Source organism: Callospermophilus lateralis, chromosome 13, assembly GCF_048772815.1.
Source record: "Callospermophilus lateralis isolate mCalLat2 chromosome 13, mCalLat2.hap1, whole genome shotgun sequence".
Taxonomy (NCBI): Eukaryota; Metazoa; Chordata; class Mammalia; order Rodentia; family Sciuridae; genus Callospermophilus; species Callospermophilus lateralis.
In genome coordinates this window covers 106146167-106174103 of record NC_135317.1, presented here as the reverse complement: position 1 = coordinate 106174103, position 27937 = coordinate 106146167, and the positions used below count along the sequence as shown (strand labels likewise).

General features: G+C 36.7%; 1 protein-coding gene and 1 pseudogene across 3 annotated transcripts in view; one reads left to right on the top strand and one right to left on the bottom strand.

The window, feature by feature from the left end:
• Positions 1 to 27937, bottom strand: part of Nme7 (NME/NM23 family member 7) — a 181895-nt gene that overhangs the window by 129013 nt on the left and 24945 nt on the right. For all 3 annotated transcript variants that reach the window (XM_076873124.2, XM_076873126.2, XM_076873127.2), the window contains exons 2-3: positions 6494 to 6601; positions 4639 to 4805 (exon numbers count right to left, since the gene is read on the bottom strand). In XM_076873124.2, the coding sequence (XP_076729239.1) occupies positions 4639 to 4805; positions 6494 to 6601 (275 nt within the window). The remainder of the gene's footprint in view (positions 1 to 4638; positions 4806 to 6493; positions 6602 to 27937) is intronic.
• LOC143379327 (GATA zinc finger domain-containing protein 1 pseudogene) lies at positions 26438 to 27269 on the top strand (annotated as a pseudogene).

Genomic DNA, 27937 nt, shown 5'->3' with positions numbered 1-27937 from the left:
TGACTGAGTCACACTCCTTGGCTGGATGCTGAGGAGCTCAGTCGCAGAAATGTGACAGAGCTTTCCCCACCCTTCTTGGGTTCCAGGGAAGGTGTCTCATGCATGGGTGTGTCTTGCTACAGCCCCATGGGTGGAGCTACGCTCACCTGTTCCTCTGTAATATAACCCCTTACCCTGTTTGGGATAGAATGTTCCATGGAAACACCTTTTGTGTGTCCCCTTATCTTACTGTGCCCTTGGGTGTGACCTACCTAGATGTCAGTCAACCTGCTGACAGTGGACATCATGAAGATAGACTCAGCCCCCTGAAACCTGACGCCTTGCCTCATTTGAATAGCTTCTCCTCAATAAAAGGGGTCTGCACGTGCATGCATGTCTCTCTCTCTCTCTCTCTCTCTCTCTCTCTCTCTGTCTCTCTCTCTCTCTCTCTCTTTTTCTGCGGACCCTTAAGGTCAGAGGAGCCAACCGTCACAGCGACCCCAAAGAAAAAGGTATTTCCGCCTCTTGTGTGGTTATTTTGTGCATCCCAGTTAACCCAGTTTACCTGGAGTGACCCCTGAGTCTTTTAGTCAAGAACAGAAACCAGGCAGGTATACATAGAATCCCCTCAAAGGGTGCACAGAATGAGAAAAAAAGGTCCTCAGACAGAAACATGGGGAATGCCAGCTCTATATTTTAGCACCCTCTTTTAAGAAGATGTCAGAACGATAAAAGAAATAGCCAGAGAAGCAGAGGTGAAAGCAAGAGGCACGCAGTGCAACAGCAGCCAGGGGAGAGAAAGGGATGCTTTTTACATTATTCTACACTTCACTGCTCCAGTTGGGATGAAGGAAGGAAAGAGGTGCATTTTTAGCATTTATTAATTTCAATATCTCTTAATTCCTTCATACACTATTATATCCCAATACTATAATCCTGCTTTACATATAAAATACCTGAACCCCAGGCTAGTTCAAAGTTTAAACAGCCAAGATTTGATGACATTTTGTTTCCATAAATTTTATTCAAATATATATCTGATGACATTTGCAAATCTCCAAATATAAGAAATGTAAAAAAAATGAATCAAATTCTAATACCAGATAATGCATGTTCATCCACAAGTATTCTTAAACTATGTAAGTCTCAAAAATAAAGTACTATTTCAATACCTTTAAAAGTGCTATCTATAAGGCATTTTTAGGCTAAACAAATACTTGGAATTCTTGGGCTGTGTTAAAAAATTCAAAAGGTAATTTGGGTCAGTCACCCTGCCTTCAAGAAAAGTGCTCTTAAACCCTTGGAAAGCAAAGGTCTCATCTTAAATATAGCTTGCTATTTACCCACATTTCATTTCAGGGCAATGAATCATATCAGTACATCTCCATGAGAACAAAAGAATTCATACTATTATTTTGTTTTTGCTATGATGGAGCCTCATCATAGCAAAAACAAAATAACAGTATGAATTCAAATAATTGGGCTAATAACCTTTATCCATGTGATAAAGTGTTTATGAAAGACAATAGAAATGTGAACCAAATGTCAGATTTCTTCAAAGGGAACTGAAAACTTGAGGATAAGCTGTGAGCTAAGTGTAATTATACTGAATTATTTGGATCATTGCTTCACAATTAGCTAATGGGCTCCGTGGAGAGCAACTTCACCCATCCCCCTCTCTACAGGTTTACTCCAGGAAGAAAGGTGCTGGGTATACAGTTAGCTCATTAATTTTCCTTGATGTTTATACTAAACTGAAAATTAGATTCAATTATAATTATTATGTAGAAGATGTTTCTCTGGGACTCTGAGAGGTATACATGTTTTTCCACATGCCTACTTTTATGTCATTGAAATGAAACAATATATTTTTGAAACTCTTGGATTTGGAAATTAATTTAAACCACCCAAAAGATTGCTTTATTTGCTACCCACAGGCAGTTAGGAAAGAATCAGAAGAACAAAGTGGTGAATCAATTTAAATCAATAAAATATATAATAAAAATACTTTGCTGATTTTTGGAGCTTTTCAAGCATATACTTCTACCATTGATCCCTATTTTTAATTACACCAACAGTCATACCACAAATGCAAAAAAAACCTCTCCAAATAATATAAAATATAAGTCATAGAACTCAAAGCCAAGAAAGATGACCAAAGAATTAAAACTTCATTTCAAATATATTTAATTCTAGTCTCTAGAAGTTGCAACTCAGAAGTAGAAGCTGAAAATTAAACTGTCATTATGGTAACAATGAAACCAATATTCAGAAGAAACACAATATCAAAAATTCTTACTTTCTATAAAGCCAGCTTTTCAGCTATAGTTCCAAACTGTTCTATGTCTTCTAAACCAAAACTGAGGAAAATCAGAATGACAAATATAGCTTTGATACACAAAAAGAAGACTGAAGAGATGCATGTGGAGGACACTGGACTGCTGCTTCTGTACATCGTGTGTTTGGATAAGGGTCTGCCAACATTCCCCACCTGTGGCACAACTGGGAACCTTTAAGAAAGACCTAGTGGGAGGGCTTGAGGTCAGTGGGGGCGAGTCCTCAAAGACTGTAGTAGGACCGCAGGCCCTTCCTCTTCCTCTCTTTTCTTCCCAACCCTGAGGAGAATGACCTTCTTTTCGGATTGCTCTCATGGCGATGTGCTGTGCCACCATAGGCCTAAAGCCATGAGGCCAATTGGCCAAAGGCTGAAACTTTTCCTCTTTACAGGCTGATTTATCTAAGGTATGTAGCAGGAAGCTGACCACACAAGCAACACGCTACGGGAGTGATGAAGAGAGGAAGCAGGAATGGCCGCCAGCTGGAGACATCCTCCTGACACAGCAGCTAATTTCAATAATGTGATTATTCATAATTTTTGTGGGATATATCCTATAAATAATTTAGCATTGTAGGTATCACCACAACAGTCCTTAGGGATACAACTGTGAACAAGAAAGGCAAACTAGTTACCTGTACCACAATGCCTGAATATGATTTCTTTCTCTTTTTTTTTTTTTTTCCTTTTTACAAATTAAAGTCTTTCTTTAATTGCTCAGACATTTATTGGACATGTTATTTCTGTGAATAAAGCTCAAGAATAAACAACATTAGTTACAAACAACCTAAACAAGAACTTCCTTGTCAACTAGATCAAAGGAGGTCACAATTTGAAAACAGGAAGGAAATAGAAAAAGAATGGATAAATTTTACCTTGTTTTTTATTAATTCATTTACTTAACACAGATCAGGTGTCTGCAATGTATAAGGAGATGTGCTAAGTGCCAAAGGAGACATAAAAATGAACTAAGACAGAATAAAGCAACTATCTTCCAGGTCCTACCCACGTTCCTCTGGTTGAATCCTGACATTCCTGATTCAGACTGACTTTTGGGGCTTAAATCTGGTTTCTACTGTGAACTTCACCAAGCTACCTAAGATCACTAAGCATCAACTTCCCAGTCTACAAGTGGAGATGATGTTGTGGGGCTAAATCAGATGCATGCAAATCATTCAAGACTGTGCCATATATAACAATTAACAGCCACTGCATGCTCCCATCACTGTCACTCCACTTCTTTAACCATGCACATTCCTTCTTTTTGGGGGGAAGAGGTGGAGGTACTGGGGATTGAACTCAGGGCCACTTGACTACTGAGCCACATCCCCAGCTGTATTTTGTATTTTTTAATGTAGAGACAGGGTCTCATTGAGCCGCTTAGAGCCTCGCTCTTGCGGAGACTGGCTTTGAACTCTTGATCCTCAAGCCTTATCCTCCTGAGCCACTGGGATTACAGGCATGTGCCACTGTGCCTGGCTTGCACATTCCTTCTTTCTTCTTCACACCTACTGATCCTAACTTAGATTGCTATCTTACAAAATAAACATTCACAAAAATTGAACCACCACATTATCCAGGCAGAGCAACAGGCTTCTCCCAGTATAAGATGTACAATTTCTTGCCTTCTACCCCTGCTTATGCTCCTCCATTTAGCCTGGACTCCACCCCACTTCATCTACCTGGTAAAAATTCAATCCATCTTTCATCATGGAGCTCAAACACCTCCACAAAGCCTTCCTTGCAATCACTACTTTACTTGCTTTGGAGTTCCCATTTAACTTTTTTTTTTTTTTAAGAGAGAGAGAGAGAAATTTTTAATATTTATTTTTTAGTTTTCAGTGGACACAACATCTTATTTTATTTTTATGTGATGCTGAGGATCAAACCCAGCGCCCCGCGCATGCCAGAGGAGCGCGATACCGCTTGAGCCACATCCCCAGCCCCGCATTGAGCTTTTAACACTTAATGCTTCTCTTTCCTCCCATAAGTCATGTTTTTCCTAAAACAAGATTTTGTATATAAAAATATTCTTAATTCCAAGTGAGATGCATGTTATGAAAAATGATGGGCGGCATATTAAAACTTTGTCTTTTTTTCCCCAGAAAATAATCACTGCCTAAGACTGCGGATATCACTCTGTTATTCTAATTGAACACTAAATCACAGAATCTACTCCAAAATATTCTAAAAATGTCATAACATTTAACTGGCTCACTGAAAAATCTCCACATCGTGAAAACACAACAGGAACAGGAAATATGTACCAAGCCTCATGCATACTGTTTTGAATGAAAAAGAAGGTTATATAATAATTTTCTTACTTTTCTTTCCTGCTGCCCAGTTGACGAGCTGTATATTGATCACCATAGTCAATTAATACTAGTTGTCGAGAAAAGATATTTACTTTGTTGCCTATAAATAAATCTTCTAAGCGCAGGTCATCATATTTGGTCCGCTTTAAAAACGTACGATGATTCTTCACATCATGCTAGAACCAAAAACAATAATACAACAAAATTATAATTATCAATAAAGAATGTTAACCTTATCATGAGGTAGAAATAATTCTTACTTCTAGCATATTAAAAGATAGGTTCTTGGGGGCTGGGGTTGTAGCTCAGTGGTAGAGCGCTCGCCTGGCACGTGCGAGGTGCTGGGTTCAATACTTAGCACCACATGAAAATAAATAAAAAATAAATAAAATGAAGGTATTTAAAAAATGTTTTTAAAAAAGGTTATTTTTTTGCTGCAAACATAAATCACAATTTTTTTTGAGGTGGAGGGTTCTGGGGATTGAACTCAGGGGTACTTGACCTCTGACCCACATCCTCAGCCCTATTTTGTATTTAGAGATGGGGTCTCACTGAGTTTCTTAGCACCTCGCTTTTGGTGAGGCTAACTTTGAACTCGCAATCCTCCTGCCTCAGGCTCCCAAGTCACTGGGATTACAGACATGCACCACCATACCAAACCCAAATCCAAATTTTGTATATTATAAATTCTGTACTTCCTAATCCAACCTAGTAATAACATAAAAGTCTTATTACACATATATCATTCTTAAACAAAGATTTGTTTATGGCCAAATTATTTCAGCAAATTAGACCTATGAAATCCCAGAGAAGACCAACATGCCCAAATTTCTATTTTCTTGCATATACATTCTTAATACCAAATAGACCTACTTCTTAAAGGGACAATGAAATGGTAAAAAAGGGCCCTCGATCCTCTTCAATTTGAATTTTTGCAGAGATTACAACTTTTGGTGATGATATTTGTGACCATGATACCTTTATCTATAACCACTTACCAGTTATTGCTTAACCCAAAACATGAATAATCCTACTTCAGTTTTCTGATAAAAATATTCCAATTTTTTATATGAAAAATATAGGCATGGAACACGCTGGCTCTCCCAGAGAGCCACTTGTTATTTTTTATTTATTTTGAGACAGGATCTCACTAAGTTGCCTTGAATCTGAGATTCTCCTGGCACAGACTCTGGAGTTGCTGGGATTATAGGCTGCACCATCTCTGCATGTTAACTGTACAAAAGAATGGGATTCATGGTGATGAGCTCCTATGTATAACTTGATCAGTATCTGCCCTCTGTCTGTCCCACTCTTCTTCTCCTTTCATCACCTCTGGGTGATCTGATCCACTTGTAAAGCATTAAATTCTTAACAATCAGATCTATCTCAGATCTTACCTCCCTCCAGAATCATATTACTACTGCCTAGTGGCTTTTCTGACTTGGATGCCTTGGTAAATGTGACAGATCAAAAAAAAAAAAAAACAAAAAAAATCAGAAGTCCTGGTGTTCTCTCCCTGGACTTGAGTGCAACCCAAACTTTCCATCTAAACAAATTTTTTAAAAAAGAAAAAAATATATATAAAGGCACGGAATGGGGGAGTATTGCCTAGCATGCATGAGGCTCCGAGGTTGATTCCCAGCAAAACACACACACACACACACACACACACACACACACACACACAAAGAAAATACAGGCACAAAATTATCTTCTTGTATGAGTATTATAATGAATAAAAAAAGCATTTATACACACAGAAGTATATTTTTTTAAAGCAACTATATAAAAGGTAACTCTATTCCTCTTCCTTTATCAAGTTCACCTGCTTTGCCTACATTCAAGTAAAAAAAGGTTCATTTACCATTTCAACAGATCCATCCCCTGGGTAAAACAAAAGCTCATAACGACGAAGAAGTGAAGCATTTGGATCATACCACTCTGCAATGAAAACGTATCTCTCACTATGATTCTGGAAAGAAAAATAAAAGAATTTTAGCACTGTAACATAAAACATAAGCACTTGTCATATAAAATGAAAGTGAGAATTTCCCAATATTTACAACAAACCAATCTGCTACTATCATACTGAACTATTCTCCTTCCTAACAAAATATCATGCCCTCAGAAATATTTCCTGCTACTTTCTCACTGGATACCTTAGATATTTTAAAGATGAATTATGAACTTTCAATAGGCTTCATGACCAACCATCCAATCACCCTAAGTAAATTAACATTTTTTAGAACATGAGTTCCTAATCCAACTACTGTAACAATTCAAGTCCTTCTGAAAGCAAGCTTATACAAACTAACAGTAAACTAATATGAGAAAAAAATCGAGAGATTCAATTACAGGATGTTTTAACTTTCCTAAACTTAAGAATTTAGGAATACTAGAATACTGTTGTAATTAAAATTATAGTAAACATTGTTTCTCTCCTTGGTAATTTCACAACAGTATCTTTTTATAAAAATATAAGAGAATGTGTTAGTCCAGAACCTCTGAGAAACAGAAGCCAAGACAGGCTGAACATGCATTTCATTAAAGGAAATTCCTGTGAGAGGGACAGGAAGCCTGGGGGACCTGACAGATCACAACACAAATCTGACTTAACAACAGCAAGGAAGTCTCAAGGAACTCCCTGCTGTGCAGTCTAGGAGGGTTTCAGCAAGTTCACCTGGGAGTGCTCCACTCAGCTATCTGTTAGAAGAGTGTCCCAAGTCCCAGGGAGGCGGCAGTTTTAGTATCCTTGCTCCTCTGTGTCACTGGCTGGGAGCAGCCCCAGGGACAGATCCAAAGCTCAGAAGCAGCAGTGCACTTCAGAGCATAACCATTGGTACCTTTGGTCACTTAAGCTTCCTACAGTTGGAGGTCTAAGAGGTACAATCTGAAGGTTAATACAGAGAATAAAATTTTAAAGCAAGTCAGAGGTTGGCCCCTTTTCCTTGACTATTATGAAGGATTTCCCACTGTGTATGTTAGTAAAAATAGTCCAGCTCCAAAGGTCTTTCATAGCTGCATAAGAAAGAAGGGATACGTGACTGAATGACCAATATGATTTTGCGACCTGTACACTCAGAAAAATGAGAAATCATACCCCATCTGATTCAAATGTATTTTATGTCAAGATCACTGTACTAACTAATTAAAACAAATTAAAAAAATAAAATGCAGCACAAAAAAAAAAAAAAGAAAGAGGGAACTGAAGAGTTTTGTTGCTAATTTTGGATTTGCCATTTGATGATCTAGCTGGGTTCTTATTTTTTCTATTAGATTCATAAACTATAATGCAAATGAGCAGTTTTTAAGACACTTTTATTTTTCCCACAATCATCCAAAAAAACACATTATCCAATGCTTATTAATCAAGAGAAAATGAATGTAAAATAAGACACATTATCACATTTACATATATATATATATATATATGTATATATATATATACAGTAGATGGATATATACATATATGTTGTAGATGAACACAATACCTTTATTTGTTTATTTTTATGTAGTGCTGGGGATCAAACCCAGTGCCTCATGCATGCTAGACAAGTGCTGTACCATTGAGCCACAACCTCAGCCCAAGACACATTATCACATTTTTTAATTATTTTTTTTTTAAATTTATGACACATTATCACATTTGCAAAAGTTTTTCTTCATGGAGTTTTTCATATTTATTCTAACAATTCAGGTTGTTTCAATTTAGGTTTCACTGTATATTTTATCATTGCACTTTCCTTTTAATTAAAACTTTAAATATTTGTTGTTTATTTTTTAAAATCCATAGTAAAATATTCACTCAAACACAATTTAAATCTCTCTCTAAAATAAATGAAATTATAAAATGGAAAAAATGATGATGCATTTGAAAACCAATATAGCAAATGAAAACTTGGTAATTCCATCTCCCCAAGTAGCCTTGCCACCAAACTTGTTGATCACTGTGAGAGGGACAGGGAAGCCTGGGGGACCTGAGGGATCACAACACAAATCTGACTGAAGAACAGCAAGGAAGTCTCAAGGAACTCCCTGCTGTGCAGTCCACAGAGGGTTTTTTCTGAGTTAGGTGGCAGAATTTTGCACAACACACTATCCAGAAAAGTTTTTAATACAAAGAAAATAAATTAAGGAACAAAGCATCTTTATGGCAAACCAATGCTACTTTCTGAGAACAACTAGAAAAGTGGGTACTGAAGATGTTGGAGTTTCCAAGGCAGCCAAGGTAGGAGGCACCAAGATCCAGGAAGTCAGGAAGCTCACTTCAGGGAGCCCATCTTTGTGTTGCTTTAACCCTGAGGACTCTAAGAAGCTGACAGAGGGCTCCTGCCAGGAGGTAGAGGAGCCAGCAGAACATCTAGCAATTTCACAGGAGTAAGGACACTAAACCCACATGTGGGCCTTTCAAAGATTTAAGAGCAAAGACTCTGGAGAAAAAGGGAGCATGGAATAGTGAACTCAAGCCAGCAGAGCTTTTTGTAATTGCACAGTGATGAGGAAAGAAAAGTTAAAGAGTTTAAACTAAATAGTTTAAACTAACCAAAGAGAAGACCCCTGGTAAACACTCTAACAGTTTGTTGTGGCTCCAAGAAACTCACCCCTTAGGAGCATGGGTAAACTAGAGGTAAACTAACCCTTACAAAGTCTGAAAAAGAATTTTGTGTTCACTCAATGCTTAGCTCCTGACCACACTGAGGTACTATTTCCCCATCCCATACCCCTGTGTCTCAAAAACTTCACAACCTTTCATACCTAAAGACCAGCCTCCAGTGATAAACTACCAGACCAGACACACCCCCAAATAAGACCAAGAGGGAAAAGGAAAAAAAAAAGAAGAAGAAGAGGCAATAGAAAGAGTCCTGTGAATACCTATATCTATCCAACAAAGGCTTTAGAATAACAATGATAGGTGTAGAAAACACATGTCAGAATGGAGAATGTCACTAGGAAGCCAGAATCCATTTTCTAAAGAAAGTGGAAATTCTAAAAATAACTGCCAACGTAACATTCTGTAACTAGCAAAAATATCCTTCAAAAACTAAAGATGAAATAAAGTCATTTCTAGATAAAACAGAATCTAAGAAAATTCATAACCAATGTACCTACATTGAAAGAAAGTCTAAAAGAGGTTCTATTTTTTTAAAAGATGTTTTTAGTTGTTGAAGAACCTTTATTTATTTATTTATATGTGGTGCTGAGAATCGAACCCAGTGCCTCATACATGCTAGGCAAGCACTCTACCACTGAGCAACAACCCCAGCCCCCTTCTAAAAGAGGTTCTAAAGGAAGAAAGAAAATGTCACCAGTTGATTACAAGAGTTGAAGAAATTAAGAATAATGGAAAAATAACTATGTGGGTAAATATAAATAAATAACGATTATACTAAATAACAATAATGTCTTATAAGGATATAAAATAAGTATAATTTGAATACATGTCAATAAGAATATAGAGGATGTGAGGCACTGACAATGTTCTTCAACTTATGAAAGCAAAGAAAGTATCTTCTAGATCAGTTGTTAACCTGTTCTCCCATCATTAAACTCCAATGCACATCAGTGAACAAGAAGTTCCCCAAAACAACAACAAATCAGGAATGTTCTCTGATACTTTTTATCCTCTCTTCTGTTAAAATATCTTTCCTTCCTCTTCTACTCCTCACACTGGAAAGTACTTTTCAGAATATTTAATGAATCAGTAATAGGAAAATCTTTCAAACTTTAAGAAATAAATGATAACCTTGATCTTGACAATAACAATAATAATTTAACAATTTTTGGAGCACCTAGTAAGTGCCAGGTTCATTATATCATTATATGATTTTGTTCTCAAACTGATAATATAGATAATATCCCAATTTTACAGACATGAATAGTCAATTCAGAAAATTTGAATAATGGATTAAGGTTACACAACAAAATTCAAACCTTAGTGCTACAGATTTTAACAAAACCCAGGCTTTGTCCCATTAAATAGCACTACATGTAGAAAATTATGTAAAAGTCACTATTAAAGAGAGTATTGATTTAAGGGCCTAAACCAAAGATGAACCAAATTAGTCACTCCCCCAAAAGACCAAGTTGCCAAGAAGTGGCCCCTTTGAAGCTCTTTTCATTGTGGGCATTAATTATTCTAATTTTGTCATAACATCAGGCAAAACAATATAAACAATTATTTTTTATCATAAAAGAAAAAAGTAGAGAGCAGTGGTATTCTAAAATCCCTTGAATTCTAATTATGTGGTGCAGGGAGAACTTGCAGCTCTACACAGGAGTCAAATAAATCGGATAAATAAACACCAAAAGAAAAGATAGACAATAATTATTCCCAGGAGCTTTCAAAACTTTTAAGCTCTTGAGAATGACTTTTGGAGTTTGGACCTAGACTTTCACAACACCACCTCCCTACAAAGAAAAAGCTTTGATATTATATTGAAAAAGTAGCCAATTCCTTCATCTATAACCAGACTTACTCAACAAGATTTTTAAAAATGGCCCACTGCTGAAAAGGGAAGCTGAGAATCTACTGAACTCCACTGGAAACAATTCTTTAACTTTTCATTGAGATTTTTAAAATTTTATTTTCCTTTCTTTTTTTCTATGTTTAATTATAACCTTAATGGTGCATGGATATTTATACATATTCACATTTGTTTTTTTCTCACTTCTAGCATTTTTGAAGCCAATTATTTTTCATGGATTAATATTTTAAGGACTAGGATGATTAACTAGTATATTTCAGTTTTGTTTTATATTCTTTTATTATTAAGTTTTTACTATATATATATTTTATCATATATATATGTATTTATTTATCTTGCTTATCTTTGTCCCATGATTCTTTCTCTCTTTTCTGCTAATAGCTAATCTCTACTGTTCTCTTTCACTCTTCCTTTAATTATTTACTTCTGTCTTCTCTCTTCTGCCATAATCATCACATCCTACATCACTTCTGTTCTCTCCCTGTCCACCATTCAAAACTATAAACACTTTTGCAAACTTACTCTTTTTACGTAGGCAATAACTGATCATATCATTTCTGTTTATTGTGACATTTAATATTGTAGATGTCATAGCAGGAGCTATTTGGTTTAATACTGTATATTGCTTGCATTGGTTGTTATTATTTGTTTCCCCCTAAATGGTGAAGTACTGACCACCTGTCAGAAACTCTACTGCCTCAGATCCACACTATTAGATAGGTAGACACACAAAGAACATGACAAAACAAGGGAACAAATTACCCAAACAAAACCAAGATACTTCAATAAGAGAATCCATCAATACCATGGTGGAGGAAATGTCAGAGAAGGAGTTTAGAATGTATATAGTTAAACTAATCTTCAAGGTAAAGGACAGTGTAAGGAGTTAAATCAGATAGAAAATACAGGAAGTGGAAGATCTCTTCAATAAAGAGATAAAGATAAAAAAATAAAAAATTCTCAAAATGAAATAATTAATAAACCAAATTAAAAATTCAATGGAAAGCATAACCCAAAGCCTAGACTACTTTGAAGACAGAGTTTTAGGTAGTGAAGACAAAATATATAATCTTGAAAATAAAGTTGACTATGGAGAAAAGATGTTTAGACACCATGAACAGAACTCCCAAGAAATATAAGATAACATGAAAAGACCAATTTTAAGGTTTATTGGGATAGATCAAAGCTCAGAGATATAAACCAAAGAAATGTACAATCTTTTCAATGAAATAATAGCAGAATATCTCCCAAGCATAAAGAATGAAATGGAAAATCAGACACAGAAGGTTTGCTGGACCCCAAATAAATAAAATTCCAACAAACCCACACCAAGGTTCATACTATTATGAAAATGCCTAATGTATAGAATAAGGAGAGAATTTTAAGGCTGCCAGAGAAAAACTACAGGTCATATTTAGAGGGAAACAAATCCAGATCTCAGCAGATTTTCAACCCAGACCCTCAAAGCTAGGAGTCCTTAGAATAATATATAACAAACTCTGAAGAAAAATGGGTGCCAGCCAAGAATACTGTAACCAGCAAAATTAAGCTTCAGAATTGATGAAATAAAAACCTTCCATGATAAACAAAATTTTAAAGAACTCACAACCAAAAAGTCTGCACTACAAAGCATACTCAATAAAATATTTCATGAAGAAATGAAAAATAAAAGTGAAAACCAGCAAAGGGAGGAAATATACTAGAAGAATAGTCAAGCAAAGGAGAAACTAATTCAAATTAAAAATCAGAAATAAAATGAGAGGGAATAAAAGTTGTTTATCAGTAATAATATTGACTATAAGTGGCCCAAACTTATCAATCAAAAGATATAGAACGGCAGACTGGATTAAAAAAAAAAGACCCAACAATATGCTGTCTCCAAGAGACACAACTCATAGGCTAAGACATCCACAGTTTAAAAGTAAAAGAATGGGGGGGAAATATCATTTATATAAATCTCATAAACAAGCAGGGGTTTCTATCCTCATATCAAATAAACAGGACTTCAAACCAAAGTTAATCAGAAGGAACAAAGGACATTTCACGCTGTCTTTGGGAATTACATCAACAAGACACAACAATCATAAATATTTATGTCCCAAACAATGGAGCAATTACATACATCAAACAATCCTTTCTCAAATTCTAGAATCAAACAGACCACAACGCAATAATACTGGGTGACTTTAATACACCTCTCTCACCATTGGATAGACTCTCCAAACAAAAATTAAAGAAAGAAGGTATAAAACTAAAAAATTCAATAATTTAGACTTAACAGACATATATACTGAATACACTTTGTTCTCAATAGCACACAGATCCTTCTCTAAGACCATATCTTATGCCACAAAGCAACTCTTAGCAAATACAAAAAGCAAAGATAATACCTTGAATTCTACCAGATCATAATGGAATAAAAATAGAAATCAACATAAAATAAAAAATAGAAGCTACTCTAACATCTGGAGACTAAGTAATATGCTATTGAGTAACCAGTGGATAAAGAAGAAATCAGGAATGAAATTTTAAAAAATACTTAGAGGTAAATGAGAATAGTGATGCAACATATCAAAATCTATGGGACACTATGAAGGCAGTACTAAGAGGAAAGTTCAGTGCATTGAACTCATTCGTTAAAAGAATAAAAAGTCAACAAATAAATGACCTGACATTGCATCTCAAAGCCCTAGAAAAAGAACAACAAATCAAAACCCAAAGTAGAAGACAGGCATTAATTAAAATCAGAACTGAAATTGAAACAAACAAAAAATATTCATGAAACAAAATTTGGTTCTTTGAAAACATAAAGTTGATAAACCCTTAGCCAAGCTAGTGAAGAGAAAGGCAGAGACAACTCAAATTACTAAAATTCATAATGTAAAAGGAAATATCATGGCAGATACTACTAAAATACAGATGATAATCAGAAACTATTTTGAAAATTTATACTCTAGTAGAAAATCTTGAAGACATCAACACATTTGTAGAGACATATGACCTACTCAAATTCAATCAGGAGGACATAGAAAATTTAAATAGATCAATTTCAAGCATCGAAACTGAAGATTCCATCAAAAACCTATCAACAAAGAAAAGCCCAGGAGCAGACAGATTCCCAGCCAAGTTCTAACAGACCTTCAAAAAAGAACTTACACAAAATTTCCTCAAATTATTCCATGAAATGGAAAGGAAAGCACCCTTCCAAACTCATTCTATGAAGCTAGTATAACCCTGATACCAAAGCCAGACAAAGATACATTAAGGAAAGAAAACTTCAGCCCAATATCTATGATGGACATAGATAAATACTGGCAAACCGCATACAAAAACATTAAAAAGATAGTGCACCATGATCAAGTGGAGTTCATCCCAGGGATGCAAGTTTAGTTCACCATCAATAAACTTAATTCAGTCCATTAATCAACTTTAAGACAAGAATCACATGATATCTCAGTAGATGCAGGAAAAGAATTTGACAAAATTCAGTGTCCATTTCTGCTCAAAACACTAGAAATGCCACCTCATTCTAAATGGAGAAAAACTGAAGGAATTCCCTCTAAAAACTGGAATAAGACAGGGATGCCCTCTTTCACCACTTCTATTTAACACAGTCCTTGAAATTATAGCCAGAACAATTTTTTAGACATTAAAAAAAAACAAATTAAAGTGATATGAATAGGAAAAGAAGAGTTTAAGCTATCATTATTTGCCAACAACATGATTCTATATTTAAAAGACCCACACAACTCCACTAGAAAGCTTCTCCTACCCTCTCTTACAGGGTTCCAGCTTAAAGGCCACCTTTAAATTCCTAAAATAGATCAAATTCTTCTTACTTAATGGGTTTTGCCTAGAATCTCTTCCTCCTTCTTTACTTTTGCCTAGTTTCTATTTTATTCTCCAGACTCAATTCAAACATCTTTCCTCAGAAACACCTATCCTGACTCACTAAGCTGAGCCAAGTTCACTGTTTTGAGCTATAATAGTAATATTGAATTCAGTCTCTGTCACCATGTAAAGAATTTTCATTTGTTTAGGTCTGTATCCTTGCCTGTAGCTTAAAATTACCTCTCCAATGAGACTTTAAGGTGCATGAGCACAAGGAGTCACGTCCCCCTCTGCTTACCATGGAATTCCTGGTGCCTAGATCACAAAGTAAGTGAATGCAATAAATGTGGATACTACCCTTCAATTTCCCTATGTTTATAGCATTTCTCAGTTTTTTAAAATAGGCTTTTATTTTAGAACAATTTTAGACTTACAGTGTGTTCAATGTTACTGATCAGAACAAAGAGTTACCGTATGTGCCACACCCAGTTTTCCCTATTACAAACATCATACACTTGTAAAGTACATTTGTCACAATTAATTAACTAGAATTGATACATTATTACTAAAACCCATGTTATTTCCTACCTTTATATTAAATTATAGTCTTTTTATTTTAAAAATGTAACTAAATTTTCCTATCACGTATGAGTACACCAGTGAAATTTATAAGTGTTTATACCTAGAGTCAACGATAACTTAGCTAAGTTCATTTTGAATGACTGCTCTACCCCAATTTTGATACTGCCCTCTTTGACAAGATTTTAATAGATATCCCTCCAACTGTTCATTATCCTATTTAATAGAGATATTGTTGGAAAGCTGACATAGTAATATAATAATGATAAGAACTAAATGAGTGATAATGGCTAAATCTTTTAACTTTCTCCAAAGAAATTTATTTTTAAAATTATCTTCAGCTTTTTAACCACTTAAACTACACCATATAATATTAATATACCCAGAAGTCTTGAATTGACTATATTTGTAGACAGTGAGAAAGAGAAAAGAGAAGCTTCCTAGAACACCAGAATTACTTAAAATAAACATTTTTACATTATTACATACACATATATATTATTGAAAAGAATGTAGAATTCACACAAGTTATAAGATAAAATAGGTAATTTTGAGGAAACTTCAACTGTGCTGGAATCTCAGATGAAACAGTATTTGAAGGAAAACCAAGCTTTGGAAGAACTATGTTTTGGAAGAACTATGTCTCTCCTTGCCACTTTTTGAAGGGAAGACTCGGCTCCATAATGAATCAAAATAAACTAATAGTCTTTCCTATGTGCATGTATTTTTTAAAAAAAGAAAGAACAGGGGCAGAGGATAAAGCTCAGTCAGTAGAGTGCTTGCCTCTCATGCATAAGGCCCTGGTTCAATCCCCAGCACCACAAAAAAGAACAAACACCAATCCAATCTTTCAGTTCAAAAGCAAATTTGCTAAGCTGTGCCACCAACTATAATTGTACTTTGGCCTTACACATTTCAATGTTACTGATCATAAACCATTCCACTCCTGATGACGCTAAGGTAATCAAAAACTACCACTTGAAACTGCTGGCACTGCCAGTATTGCTGACTAAAAAGAGTGTGCCATCATTTATTGGCAGCAAGTGGCATGGCCCTGAAATGCATTTACAGAATTGGGAAGATATAAACAGTTTTCTCTGGTCAGGTGGAGACTACTTCAGAATGTTGAAGACCACAGTTCTAGAGTCAGACAGACCCTTGGGATTTGTGATGTTAGACACAGCACTTAACCTCTCCAAATCTGTTTCTCCATCTGCAGAGGAGATGTACTTTCCTTGTAGGGTAGCTGTGGGAACTAAATGACTTGGGGTACACGAAGCACTTAGGGTTTTCATTGCCCAAGTCTCCCACAGTAGTGATGCTGTCTTCGAAGTACCCCTAGGACTCTCGAGCTGCACTGTACACACACACCTCCATCACTGACACCCAAGAAGAGCCAACCTTGATTCATAATGCCACAGCCTCTGCTACAGCTAGTCTAGGTAGTTTTTAAAGATCTTTGCAAAAAAAAAAAAAATCAATACAAAGGAAAAGGAAATGATAGGCCTTTTGTGATAGGCCACAAAAGAGAAATGTAACTAAAATTATATTTATGAAAGCAAAACTGCTGAATATATTTACTATATATATATTTACATATATATACACATATATGTAGCATATATATGCATATATTTTGATATGAATATGTTTAATCTGTAATAAGTAAATTGTTTTAAAGGAATGAGTGTAAATTCAAATTCCTGCCTTTTAGAGAGCTCATACAGTAATAGATCTGTTTTTACTAAAAAACTGAGTAACAATTTTCTTCTTAAATTTTGTAATACCATTATTTTTAGAATTCTAATGTCTCAAACTACATTAATCAACACAAAATTACTGTTGCAAAGTACAGATGTAAGAAATTAAATGCTGAGCTTTGGCTTCTGTCAGAAACCAAAGATGTAATAATAACATAATTATTCAAATATATCAAAATAATAACAAAGCATTCACATTAATTTTTAGAGTCTATTTAGACATTACACTTATTAGGCACTTATTTGTCCAAGGAGCTAATATAATATCATTTAGCTACTCTAACTTTCAGAAATAATTATGAGGTTAGATTTCTACAACCATGCAGGAATCTAAGGATTATAGGAATGTTTATAAGAGTAGAATCGGAAGAACCTGCCAATTCCAGAGGCAAAGCAAAAATGATTTACATTTCATTTTTAAAAAGAATCAATATGTACAGATAAGAAGTTATTTCAGATCAAGGCTTCTCTGATATCAAAATAAAAGCATGGAATTGTTTTCAAATAAATTATCTGAATCTCCATTTAATGGATCAGAAGTAAAGTAAAACTTTTAGTCAAGAAATATTTCCAAGTAATTTCTTTTCTTTTTTTTTTTGGGGGGGGGGGTAGTAATAAGCCTAGGGGAGGGCAGGAAACACTGAAAACCCTATTCCTTTTCTAATCTCAAAGCAAGAAGAAGGGAATGGGCCTTCACCAGACACTAGATCATGGATTTTACAGCCTCCAAAACCACGAGAAATGAACTTCCATTGTTTATGAGCCCAGACGAAGACACTACTTCTCTTGTAAACATGCAAGGAAATAGCCTATGGTGCTACTAGGTTGGAACTATGTGGAACAAAGAATTAAGATTCTCATAGAAAATTGGAGCAAAAAAAAAGACCCTTTTCCTGAAATTACTTACCTAAAACATGGTCCAATTACAGAACCAAGATGACATTTCACTGAGATTAGCAGTTATACTCTAGCCAACAATATTAATTCAAATGTACATCATTTGAATATTCATTTTCATATATTATTTGAACCCATGAGTCATAACTCAATGCTACTTAGAAGTTTTGATTTTCTTCATCAAGCAATGAAGTCCATGGTAGATTAATTTTTATAAAACACAAAAATTGCTGCAAGCTTTTCCTTATATTTTCCCATTTGCCCAAGTATTGAGAATGAATCTCTGCAGCATCTCTCATTTCCCATGGCATGTCACAATTCAGCAATCTTCTACAAACTAATACAAGTTCAAATCTTCGTTGGATTTTTAAAATACCCATTATTCCTCATTACTAGATAGCAGCAAATAAGCTCCATGTACCTTTATTACTTAACACAAAGAAACACTTAAGCTCTAAACAACTGTAAGAACATTTATATAGTTCATCTTAGTCCAATGCTCTACTTTACTTTCTTACTCTTCCAAGTTCTGAAGTGTTTAATTTTGATACAAACTAAAATATCCGGAGATCCAACATGGCGGCGGGCACGGAGAGATCAAGTCTCTGACCTTCTCAGCTGCGCGGGCATAGGGAGTTGTAAGCTGTCTAAATGCTGTTTGCTCAGGATCACTAGGCAATGCTGAGCTGACGTGGATCTGGGGCGAACAGTCCGGGCCTCTCAGAACACACACCGAGCCCAGATCCGCTGCATTCAAGCTCCCGTTCGCTGACTCAGCACTAACGACCCCGCCGAAACAACTGGTGGGCCCTTCTGATCCTATGGAGGTAAATGCCAACCGAGCCTTCATAGGCTGTGGCCACAGGATTGAAACAGGGCTTGGGAGAGACAGTCAGGACCCACCCATTGCATTGATCACCTGGCAAAGGGAACGAACTGTCACCATTTGCATGGGATACCACCATGGCAGAGAACTGACGTCACCAAAACGCAGCGGAGGAGATAAATTCATTGAAACCAGCGGCAACAGGTGTGTAATCCCCTAGCCTTCCCTCTCCACACAGCGGGGAAACCTTAAGGGCCCCTCCCAGCTTTCCCCTGAGCGCGATAGCCAGACGGAGGGAATCAGGAGTGGGGCGGGACCTTTAAAGAAGAATTAATACCAATACTTTTCTAGTTATTTCAGGAAATAGAAAAAGAGGGAGCTTTGCCAAATTCATTCTATGAGGCCAGTATCACCCTGATTCCAAAACCAGACAAAGACACCTCAAAGAAAGAAAACTACAGACCAATATCTCTGATGAACCTAGATAAAAATCCTCAATAAAATTCTGGCGAATTGGATACAAAGGCACATCAAAAAAATTGTGCACCGTGATCAAGTAGAATTCATCCCTGGGATGCAAGGATGGTTCAATATACAGAAATCAATAAATGTTATTCACCACATCAATAGACTTAAAGATAAGAACCATATGATCATCTCGATAGACGCAGAAAAAGCATTCGACAAAGTACAGCATCCCTTTATGTTCAAAACTTAGAAAAACTAGGGATAACAGGAACTTACCTCAACATTGTAAAAGCTATCTATGCTAAGCCTCAGGCTAGCATCATTCTGAATGGAGAAAAATTGAAGGCATTCCCTCTAAAATCAGGAACAAGACAGGGATGCCCTCTATCACCACTTCTATTCAATATAGTTCTCGAAACACTGGCCAGAGCAATTAGAGAGACGAAAGAAATTAAACGCATAAAAATAGGAAAAGAAGAACTTAAATTATCACTATTTGCAGAAGACATAATTCTATACCTAGAAGACCCAAAAGGGTCTACAAAAAAACTACTAGAACTAATAAATGAATTCAGCAAAGTGGCAGGATATAAAATCAACACACACAAATCAAAGGCATTTCTGTATATCAGCGACAATACTTCTGAAACAGAAATGAGAAAAAACACTCCATTCACAATATCCTCAAAAAAAAATAAAATACTTGGGAATCAACCTAACAAAAGACGTGAAAGATTTATACAATGAAAACTACAGAACCCTAAAGAGAGAAGTAGAAGAAGATCTTAGAAGATGGAAAAATATACCCTGTTCATGGATAGGCAGAACCAACATCATCAAAATGGCGATATTACCAAAAGTTCTCTATAGGTTTAATGCAATGCCAATCAAAATCCCAACGGCATTTCTTGTAGAAATAGAGAAAGCAATCAGGAAATTCATATGGAAAAATAAAAGACCCAGAATAGCAAAAGCAATTCTAAGCAGGAAGTGTGAATCACGCGGTATAGCGATACCAGATTTCAAACTATATTACAGAGCAACTGTAACAAAAACAGCATGGTACTGGTACCAAAAAAGGCGGGTGGACTAATGGTACAGAATAGAGGACACAGAGACTAATCTCCAAAGTTACAACTATCTTTTATTTGATAAAGGGGCTAAAAGCATGCAATGGAGGAAGGATAGCATCTTCAACAAATGGTGTTGGGAAAACTGGAAATCCATATGCAACAAAATGAAACTAAATCCCCTCCTCTCGCCATGCACAAAAGTTAACTCAAAATGGATCAAGGAGCTTGATATCAAATCAGAGACTCTGCGTCTGATAGAAGAAAAAGTTGGCTCCGATCTACATATTGTGGGGTCGGGCTCCAAATTCCTTAATAGGACACCCATAGCACAAGAGTTAATAACAAGAATCAACAAATGGGACTTACTTAAACTAAAAAGTTTTTTCTCAGCAAGAGAAACAATAAGAGAGGTAAATAGGGAGCCTACATCATGGGGACAAATTTTTACTCCTCACACTTCAGATAGAGCCCTAATATCCAGAGTATACAAAGAACTCAAAAAATTAGACAATAAGATAACAAATAACCCAATCAACAAATGGGCCAAGGACCTGAACAGACACTTCTCAGAGGAGGTCATACAATCAATCAACAAGTACATGAAAAAATGCTCACCATCTCTAGCAGTCAGAGAAATGCAAATCAAAACCACCCTAAGATACCATCTCACTCCAGTAAGATTGGCAGCCAAACAACAAGTGCTGGCGAGGATCTGGGGAAAAGGGTACTCTTGTACATTGCTGGTGGGACTGCAAATTGGTGCAGCCAATTTGTAAAGCAGTATGGAGATTCCTGGGAAAGCTGGAAATGGAACCACCATGTGACCCAGCTATTGTCCTTCTCGGACTATTCCCTGAAGACTTTACAAGAGCGTACTACAGGGATACTGCCACATCGATGTTCATAGTAGCACAATTCACAATAGCTAGACTGTGGAACCAACCCAGATGCCCTTCAATAGATGAATGAATAAAAAAAATGTGGCATTTATACACCATGGAGTATTATGCAGCACTAAAAAATGACAAAATCATGGAATTTGCAGGGAAATGGATGGCACTAGAGCAGATTATGCTTAGTGAAGCTAGCCAATCCCTAAAAAACAAATACCAAATGTCTTCTTTGATATAATGAGAGCAACTAAGAACAGAGCAGGGAGGAAGAGCAGGAAGAAAAGATTAACATTAAACAGAGACATGAGGTGGGAGGGAAAGGGAGAGAAAAGGGAAATTGCATGGAAATGGAGGGAGACCCTCATTGCTATACAAAATTACATATAAGAGGTTATGAGGGGAATGGAAAAATAAACAAGGAGAGAAATGAATCACAGTAGATGGGGTAGAGAGAGAAGATGGGAGGGGAGGGGAGGAGGGATAGTAGAGGATAGGCAAGGTAGCAGAATACAACAGTTACTAATAGGGCATTATGTAAAATTGTGGATGTGTAACCGATATGATTCTGCAATCTGTATTTGGGGTAAAAATGGGAGTTTATAACCCACTTGAATCTAATGTATGAAATATGATATATCAAGAGCTTTGTAATGTTTTGAACAACCAATAAAAAAAAAAGAAAGAAAAGAAAAAAAAACAAACTAAAATATCCTTAGTTGAATCCTTTATTTATTGAGCAAAAGCTAGGAAAAACGAAGAAAAGGAGAAGAAGAAAATGTCTAAGATTTACCAAAATAAAAACCACTCACTCAGGATATAGTGAACCTTCTAACTAACTGGACTGGCGTCAATATCATGCAGAAGTCAAATGCCCATGCTATAGTTCCACTCAGGCTCATATAGTCCAAGGTAGCTGTCTGACCTCTGACAAATTACTTAACCTTTCTAGACCCCAACTACTCTACAGGCCTACCATTAGAGTTAAATGAGTACACTATTTAATACTGTGCTCAGCATATGGAGAGCCTGCTCAATAAATGGTGGGTGTTATTAGAGAACAAATGCAGGGGAGAGAAGTACTAGTAGCAGTAGTAGTAGTACAGTAGTTGCTCTGGTGTCACTAGTAACAAGGATATTCTCTGATTTCCATTGTGAAGATGTATGTGTTGATACCCATTTTTTATATAAGACTACCATTTAAAAGAAAACAATCTCAAAAGAAAACCCTTAGAATACATACTGCTACTTGAGAAGGGAAAGAAAAAAAAAAAGGAACTAGTTCTTATCTACTGACGCATCCTAGGAAGAACTGGATGGCTCTTTCTGTATGATGAGTTAAAAATGAGTGCAGGCAAAGACTCTAAAATGATAGTAAATAACTGGCTCTTTAGTTTTCCTAGTAACATACCAAAAAAGAATCATGTCTCCATTTTGAACATGCTGAAATAAAGTCTTAACAATGTTCCAGACCTGGATCAATGACATACCATATATCCTCTCCCTATAGTACTTCTAAACTCTCAGTTCCCTTAAAATCCTTATATATCTTTTTGTCAAAACACAGTTCAAATTTTAGCTACTTGAGAAAATTGCTCAGGAGCTTCCCAAATTAAAGACATTTTTTTTTCAATGCTCTGAAACCCCCCCTGCATTGACCAGAACCTTTGGAAGCATATTTATAGTTGTTCATATACATAGCTTACCTTTTACAACAGTGTAGTTTCTCAGAACACAAAATAAAAGCCATTCATATTTATATCTCCCAAAGTACCTTCCCCAAGTTGGCACTCAGTCAACATCTGTTCAACACTTTAATCTCAGACTCATCTAAGAACTAACTGCAGCTGAAAATTGCTTACACAACACCTAATACAAGTTTTTTGCATGCCTATTTATCTGTTGCTAAAAGATTTTTAAGTTTTCAGGTTTTGTTATTTCTGTATCTTTCCACTACGCTTATACTTCTTAAAAGCTTTATCTTGCACATCTACTAATTTAGGATTTTATTCACTGCTTGTCACTAATATGTTTCAAGTTGTTTTGATGTGTATCAGCCAAATCATATTATTTTTATTCAAACAAGCATACATTTAATCAATGAACAAGCAAAATAATACTTCCCAAGCTCCTACTAGGCCATTTGTCTAGGACAGCAATTGGGGTACCTGCCCCCAACCTCTACGAACACCAGGGATCAGGGAGAGAAGCGGAGCTTTGTGCCACAAGGACAGTAGCCTACTTCTCCTTTCCGATTATTACTAAAATTTCAACACTGGATTTCCTGTTTCAATAATATAACAAAGAAGCCTTTAAAATTCGCTGATAGTGTGGGTCCCCTTTACTTGAGAGGATCCTTAGCAGGCTGTACAGACAGAATTGATAAGGGCTAGAATAAGCAGCCTCCTAGACTTGACCCTGGGTCTTGGGAGAGAAGAGGGCCATATACACAGGTAAAAATAACAATCCTGATCTTGAGGGGCTTTGCACACATTCCAAACGGACAAATGAAGACCAATATGCAAGAAACAACAACAAAAATACAACATAAACATAGAGATGGGCTGTGTGGGTGTTTGAAGCAGAGGAATCTATACAATCATCATGAAGAAAGCCACATTCTGCAAACTGGAAATAAGCAGGGTGTTACTGAAAACCCAAGAGGACGGAGCTAAGTAAAAAACAGCATGCTTGATAAAAAGACAGGTTTAAATTTTAAAAACAATGGAAATGGTGAATCCCTGAGTCAGTGAACATTCAAAGGAAAGAAATTGATCATGAAGCTAATACTTAAATAATATTCATCTTAACATGGACATGGTTCTTATGGGCAGAGAAAATACCCCTAAGGTCTAGAAAAATATCTGGCAAACTAGGTGTTCAATAAATGTTGTCCAATATTATGAGTGGATAGATGGATGGAGAAATCTAAAAGGAGGAGACTAGCTGTTTAAATTCAGTCAAAAAAGAGGCTTTTTAAGTAAGCAGTAATTATCCAATGACAGAAAAAAGATATGGGTAGGAGAGAGATTTCATCAAAGATTCATTAAAGGTTTCAAGCCAAAGTGAATACGACAATAGAAGCTCTTTCCAAAACTGATGATATTACAGTTATACTGTATAGATTTTGAAGTCACAGCTTCTTAGGTTTGGCCCTGTGTGAAGGCAAAATTTCTAATAATTTTATAGTAATATTGGGGGCTCTGAGACAAAAAATTTGAGTTGAAAGTATAAAAGTGATGATTTAGAAATATAAAAAAATATTAAAATTGACAAAAGTTAGTAACTTCATGAAAAATTCCCAAAAGAAAATATTTTCAAAAGACATAATAATAATAATAACTCTATTAGTAGTAGTTGTAGTGTAACATCTAACAGTCACCTTTATTATGTCCCAAAAACATAACTTGTAATAACCCCAATAGTTTATTATTTTCCAAAATAAGAAACTGAGGTATAAGCAGGTTAAGTATCCACACTAGTTGCCAGAACCAGGACTTAAACCCAAGTCTGACTAAAAGACCTTTTTATATACCAAGTCTCTGAAGTAGTGGATCCCCCCCCCCAAGGGTCAGGAAGAAAATATCAGTATTTATATTACTATTTTTTTAATCTTAGCTCACTAGATTGCTTTTATTATATATGTTTTACAATGCATGCAGTATATCAATATAGCTGTATACAAATTATGACTAAGCACATATTTATGGAGGTAGAAGAAATGAAAAGATATTCTATTTATTTTCTGATAGGAACATGAGACTAAAATAGTCCAAAAACTAAGTTGTACACTCTGCCCATCTGTGCTCACCATAAGAGCTCAATGTCAGCTTTACCTTCTGTAGTTCAAACACAGACCACATCTGATCAGGTTCTCCACTCATGCACTCACTCATTCCAAAAGTAGTTAACTGCTTATCTTGTGCCTAGTTCTGGGTAGAGTCTGTGAATTCTAGAAGCAATCCCCAACTTTAACAGGTCAGTAACATAAAGCTCAAACATGTAAACAACTCATTAGAATCCAATATCACAAGAAAAGTAATGGAAATGGTCAAGAACTAGTACTTTGTATTGGGCACTTGCTATGTGCCAAACCCTGTTGTGAACACTTATGTATGTTATCTAAACCACATTATAGGGGGAGATGTTATAATGATGAAGGCTCAGGTAAGTTAAAAACTTGTCCAAAGCCAGGCATGATGGCAAACGCCTGTAATCCCAGCAACTCAGGAGGCTGAGGCAGGAGGATCACAAGTCTGAGGCCAGCTTCAGCAATTTAGCAAGACCCTAAGCAACTTAGTGAGAGCCTCTCAAAATAAAAAATAAAAAAGGACTGGGAATGTGGCTCAATGGTAAAGTGCCCCTAGGTTAATCCCTAAATACGACAGGGTTAATATGTTAGTGCTAATTAACATGAGTTTGAACCAATGGCATTAGTACATCTTCCAAGGCCTAATTGGTGTAAATTTGGACCAAGAGCAGTGACCCAAGAGCTATACAAACCCCCAGCCGCATGCACTCGGAGGGAGCAAAGTTTATTATCAGAGTGAAACTTGCTCAAGAGTACCCAGCTTAAAAAACAGGTGAATCCAGTCAGTTTGATCCCAGATCTCATGTTCTTAATGATTCTGCTCAAAAGTGGTGAAAAGAGGCCTTTCAGGGCAGTAGAAGTAAGCAGCCTACATACAGCACTGTATACTGGATCTCCAGAACTGGCAACCACGGCCTTTTAACTAAATCTTATAGAAAGCAAATAAGATCTTAAAAAGTGGTGACAAGGAGGCCCCGCCCCGCGGCGCTGTGCACGGCCCAGGGCCGGTCGTGGGCGCGGGCGGGCGGAACCTGCCCCGCGCCTGCAGGGGGCAGCGGCCGTGGCCAGGCCCAGTGTCGACAGCTCGGCATCCCTGCCCTCGCCCTTCTTCGTGTCGCCGGGGTGGAGGGCCGACCAGTGGGCGGCCAAGAAAGGCGGCCGCCATTCCCGTGTCGCGGCGCCCGCGGGGGCCGCCCGAGCCGGCCACCATGCCGCTGGGCCTGAAGCCCACCTGCAGCGGCTGCAAGACCACGTCGTCCTCCATGTGGAAGAAGGGCCCGCAGGGGGAGATCCTCTGCCACCACTGCACGGGCCGGGGCGGCGCGGGCGGCGGGGGCGCCGGCTCGGGGGCGGCCGGCGGAACTGGGGGCAGCGGCGGCGGGAGCTTCGGGACGGCGACCTGCGCCAGCACCTCGGCCGCGCCCCCGCAGAGCAACGGGGGCGGGGGCGGCAAGCAGAGTAAGCAGGAAATTCACAGGAGGTCTGCGCGGCTCAGAAACGCTAAATACAAATCTGCTCCAGCTGCTGAAAAGAAAGTTTCTACTAAAGGAAAAGGGAGAAGACATATTTTTAAATCAAAAAATCCTATCAAAGCTCCTGAGTCTGTTTCTACCATAATCACTGCAGAATCAATCTTCCACAAGGGAGTGTATTACCAAATTGGTGATGTTTCTGTGATTGATGAACAAGATGGAAAGCCCTACTATGCTCAGATCAGGGGTTTTATCCAGGACCAATATTGTGAAAAGAGTGCAGCTCTGACATGGCTCATTCCCACTCTCTCCAGCCCTAGAGACCAGTTTGATCCTGCATCCTATATCATAGGGCCAGAGGAAGATCTTCCAAGGAAGATGGAATACTTGGAATTTGTTTGCCATGCACCTTCTGAGTATTTCAAGTCATGGTCATCACCATTTCCTACAGTCCCCACCAGACCAGTACATATGGACTCATGTTGGACCTACTCCAGCAATAACTATTAAGGAAACAGTTGCCAACCATTTGTAGTTACAAAATTAAAACCAGGGCTGAGGATATATCTCAGTGGTAGAGTACTTGCTTAGCATGTTTGAAGCCCTGGGTTTGATCCCCAGCATTCAAAAAAAAAAAAAAAGAAAAATTAAAACTGGATTTCCAGTTTTCATCTATCATACTACTATGAGATATACACGTGTTCCTTTCATGAAATTTTTACATGGAAAAATGACAAAGTTTTTTCCCCTAAATACCCAGTAATCATTAGCTTGTTTATTACCTATTACTTAGAAAATTACAAGGGATAGAAAATAATGAAATATATTTGAAGATAAATATTACATTTTGTATGTATATCCTCCCAGGCAAAGGCTACACAGTTTCCTGGGAGACCATTAGTAACAGGTATGACTGTTTTTCTTCATAATTTATTGTTAGTAGCTCATAAAATTAATTCTATTTTTATATAAGTATTAGTTAAGTTTTAGGTTTCTGATCAAGAGCTTAAATCAAATGTATCTGTGATCAATTGTATGTGTCATAAAGCCACACAAAACATATTTCCTCATCAAGAAAATGCTGTGACAGACTTTGGACAGCATTAACTGTAAGGAGTGTTTCCTAGATGATTTTATTAGCCCAGACTTTTTTAAACTTTCATGTGATTCTTTTGTAGCAAATGGTTTTTTGAAACCATTCAATTGTTCTCAATAG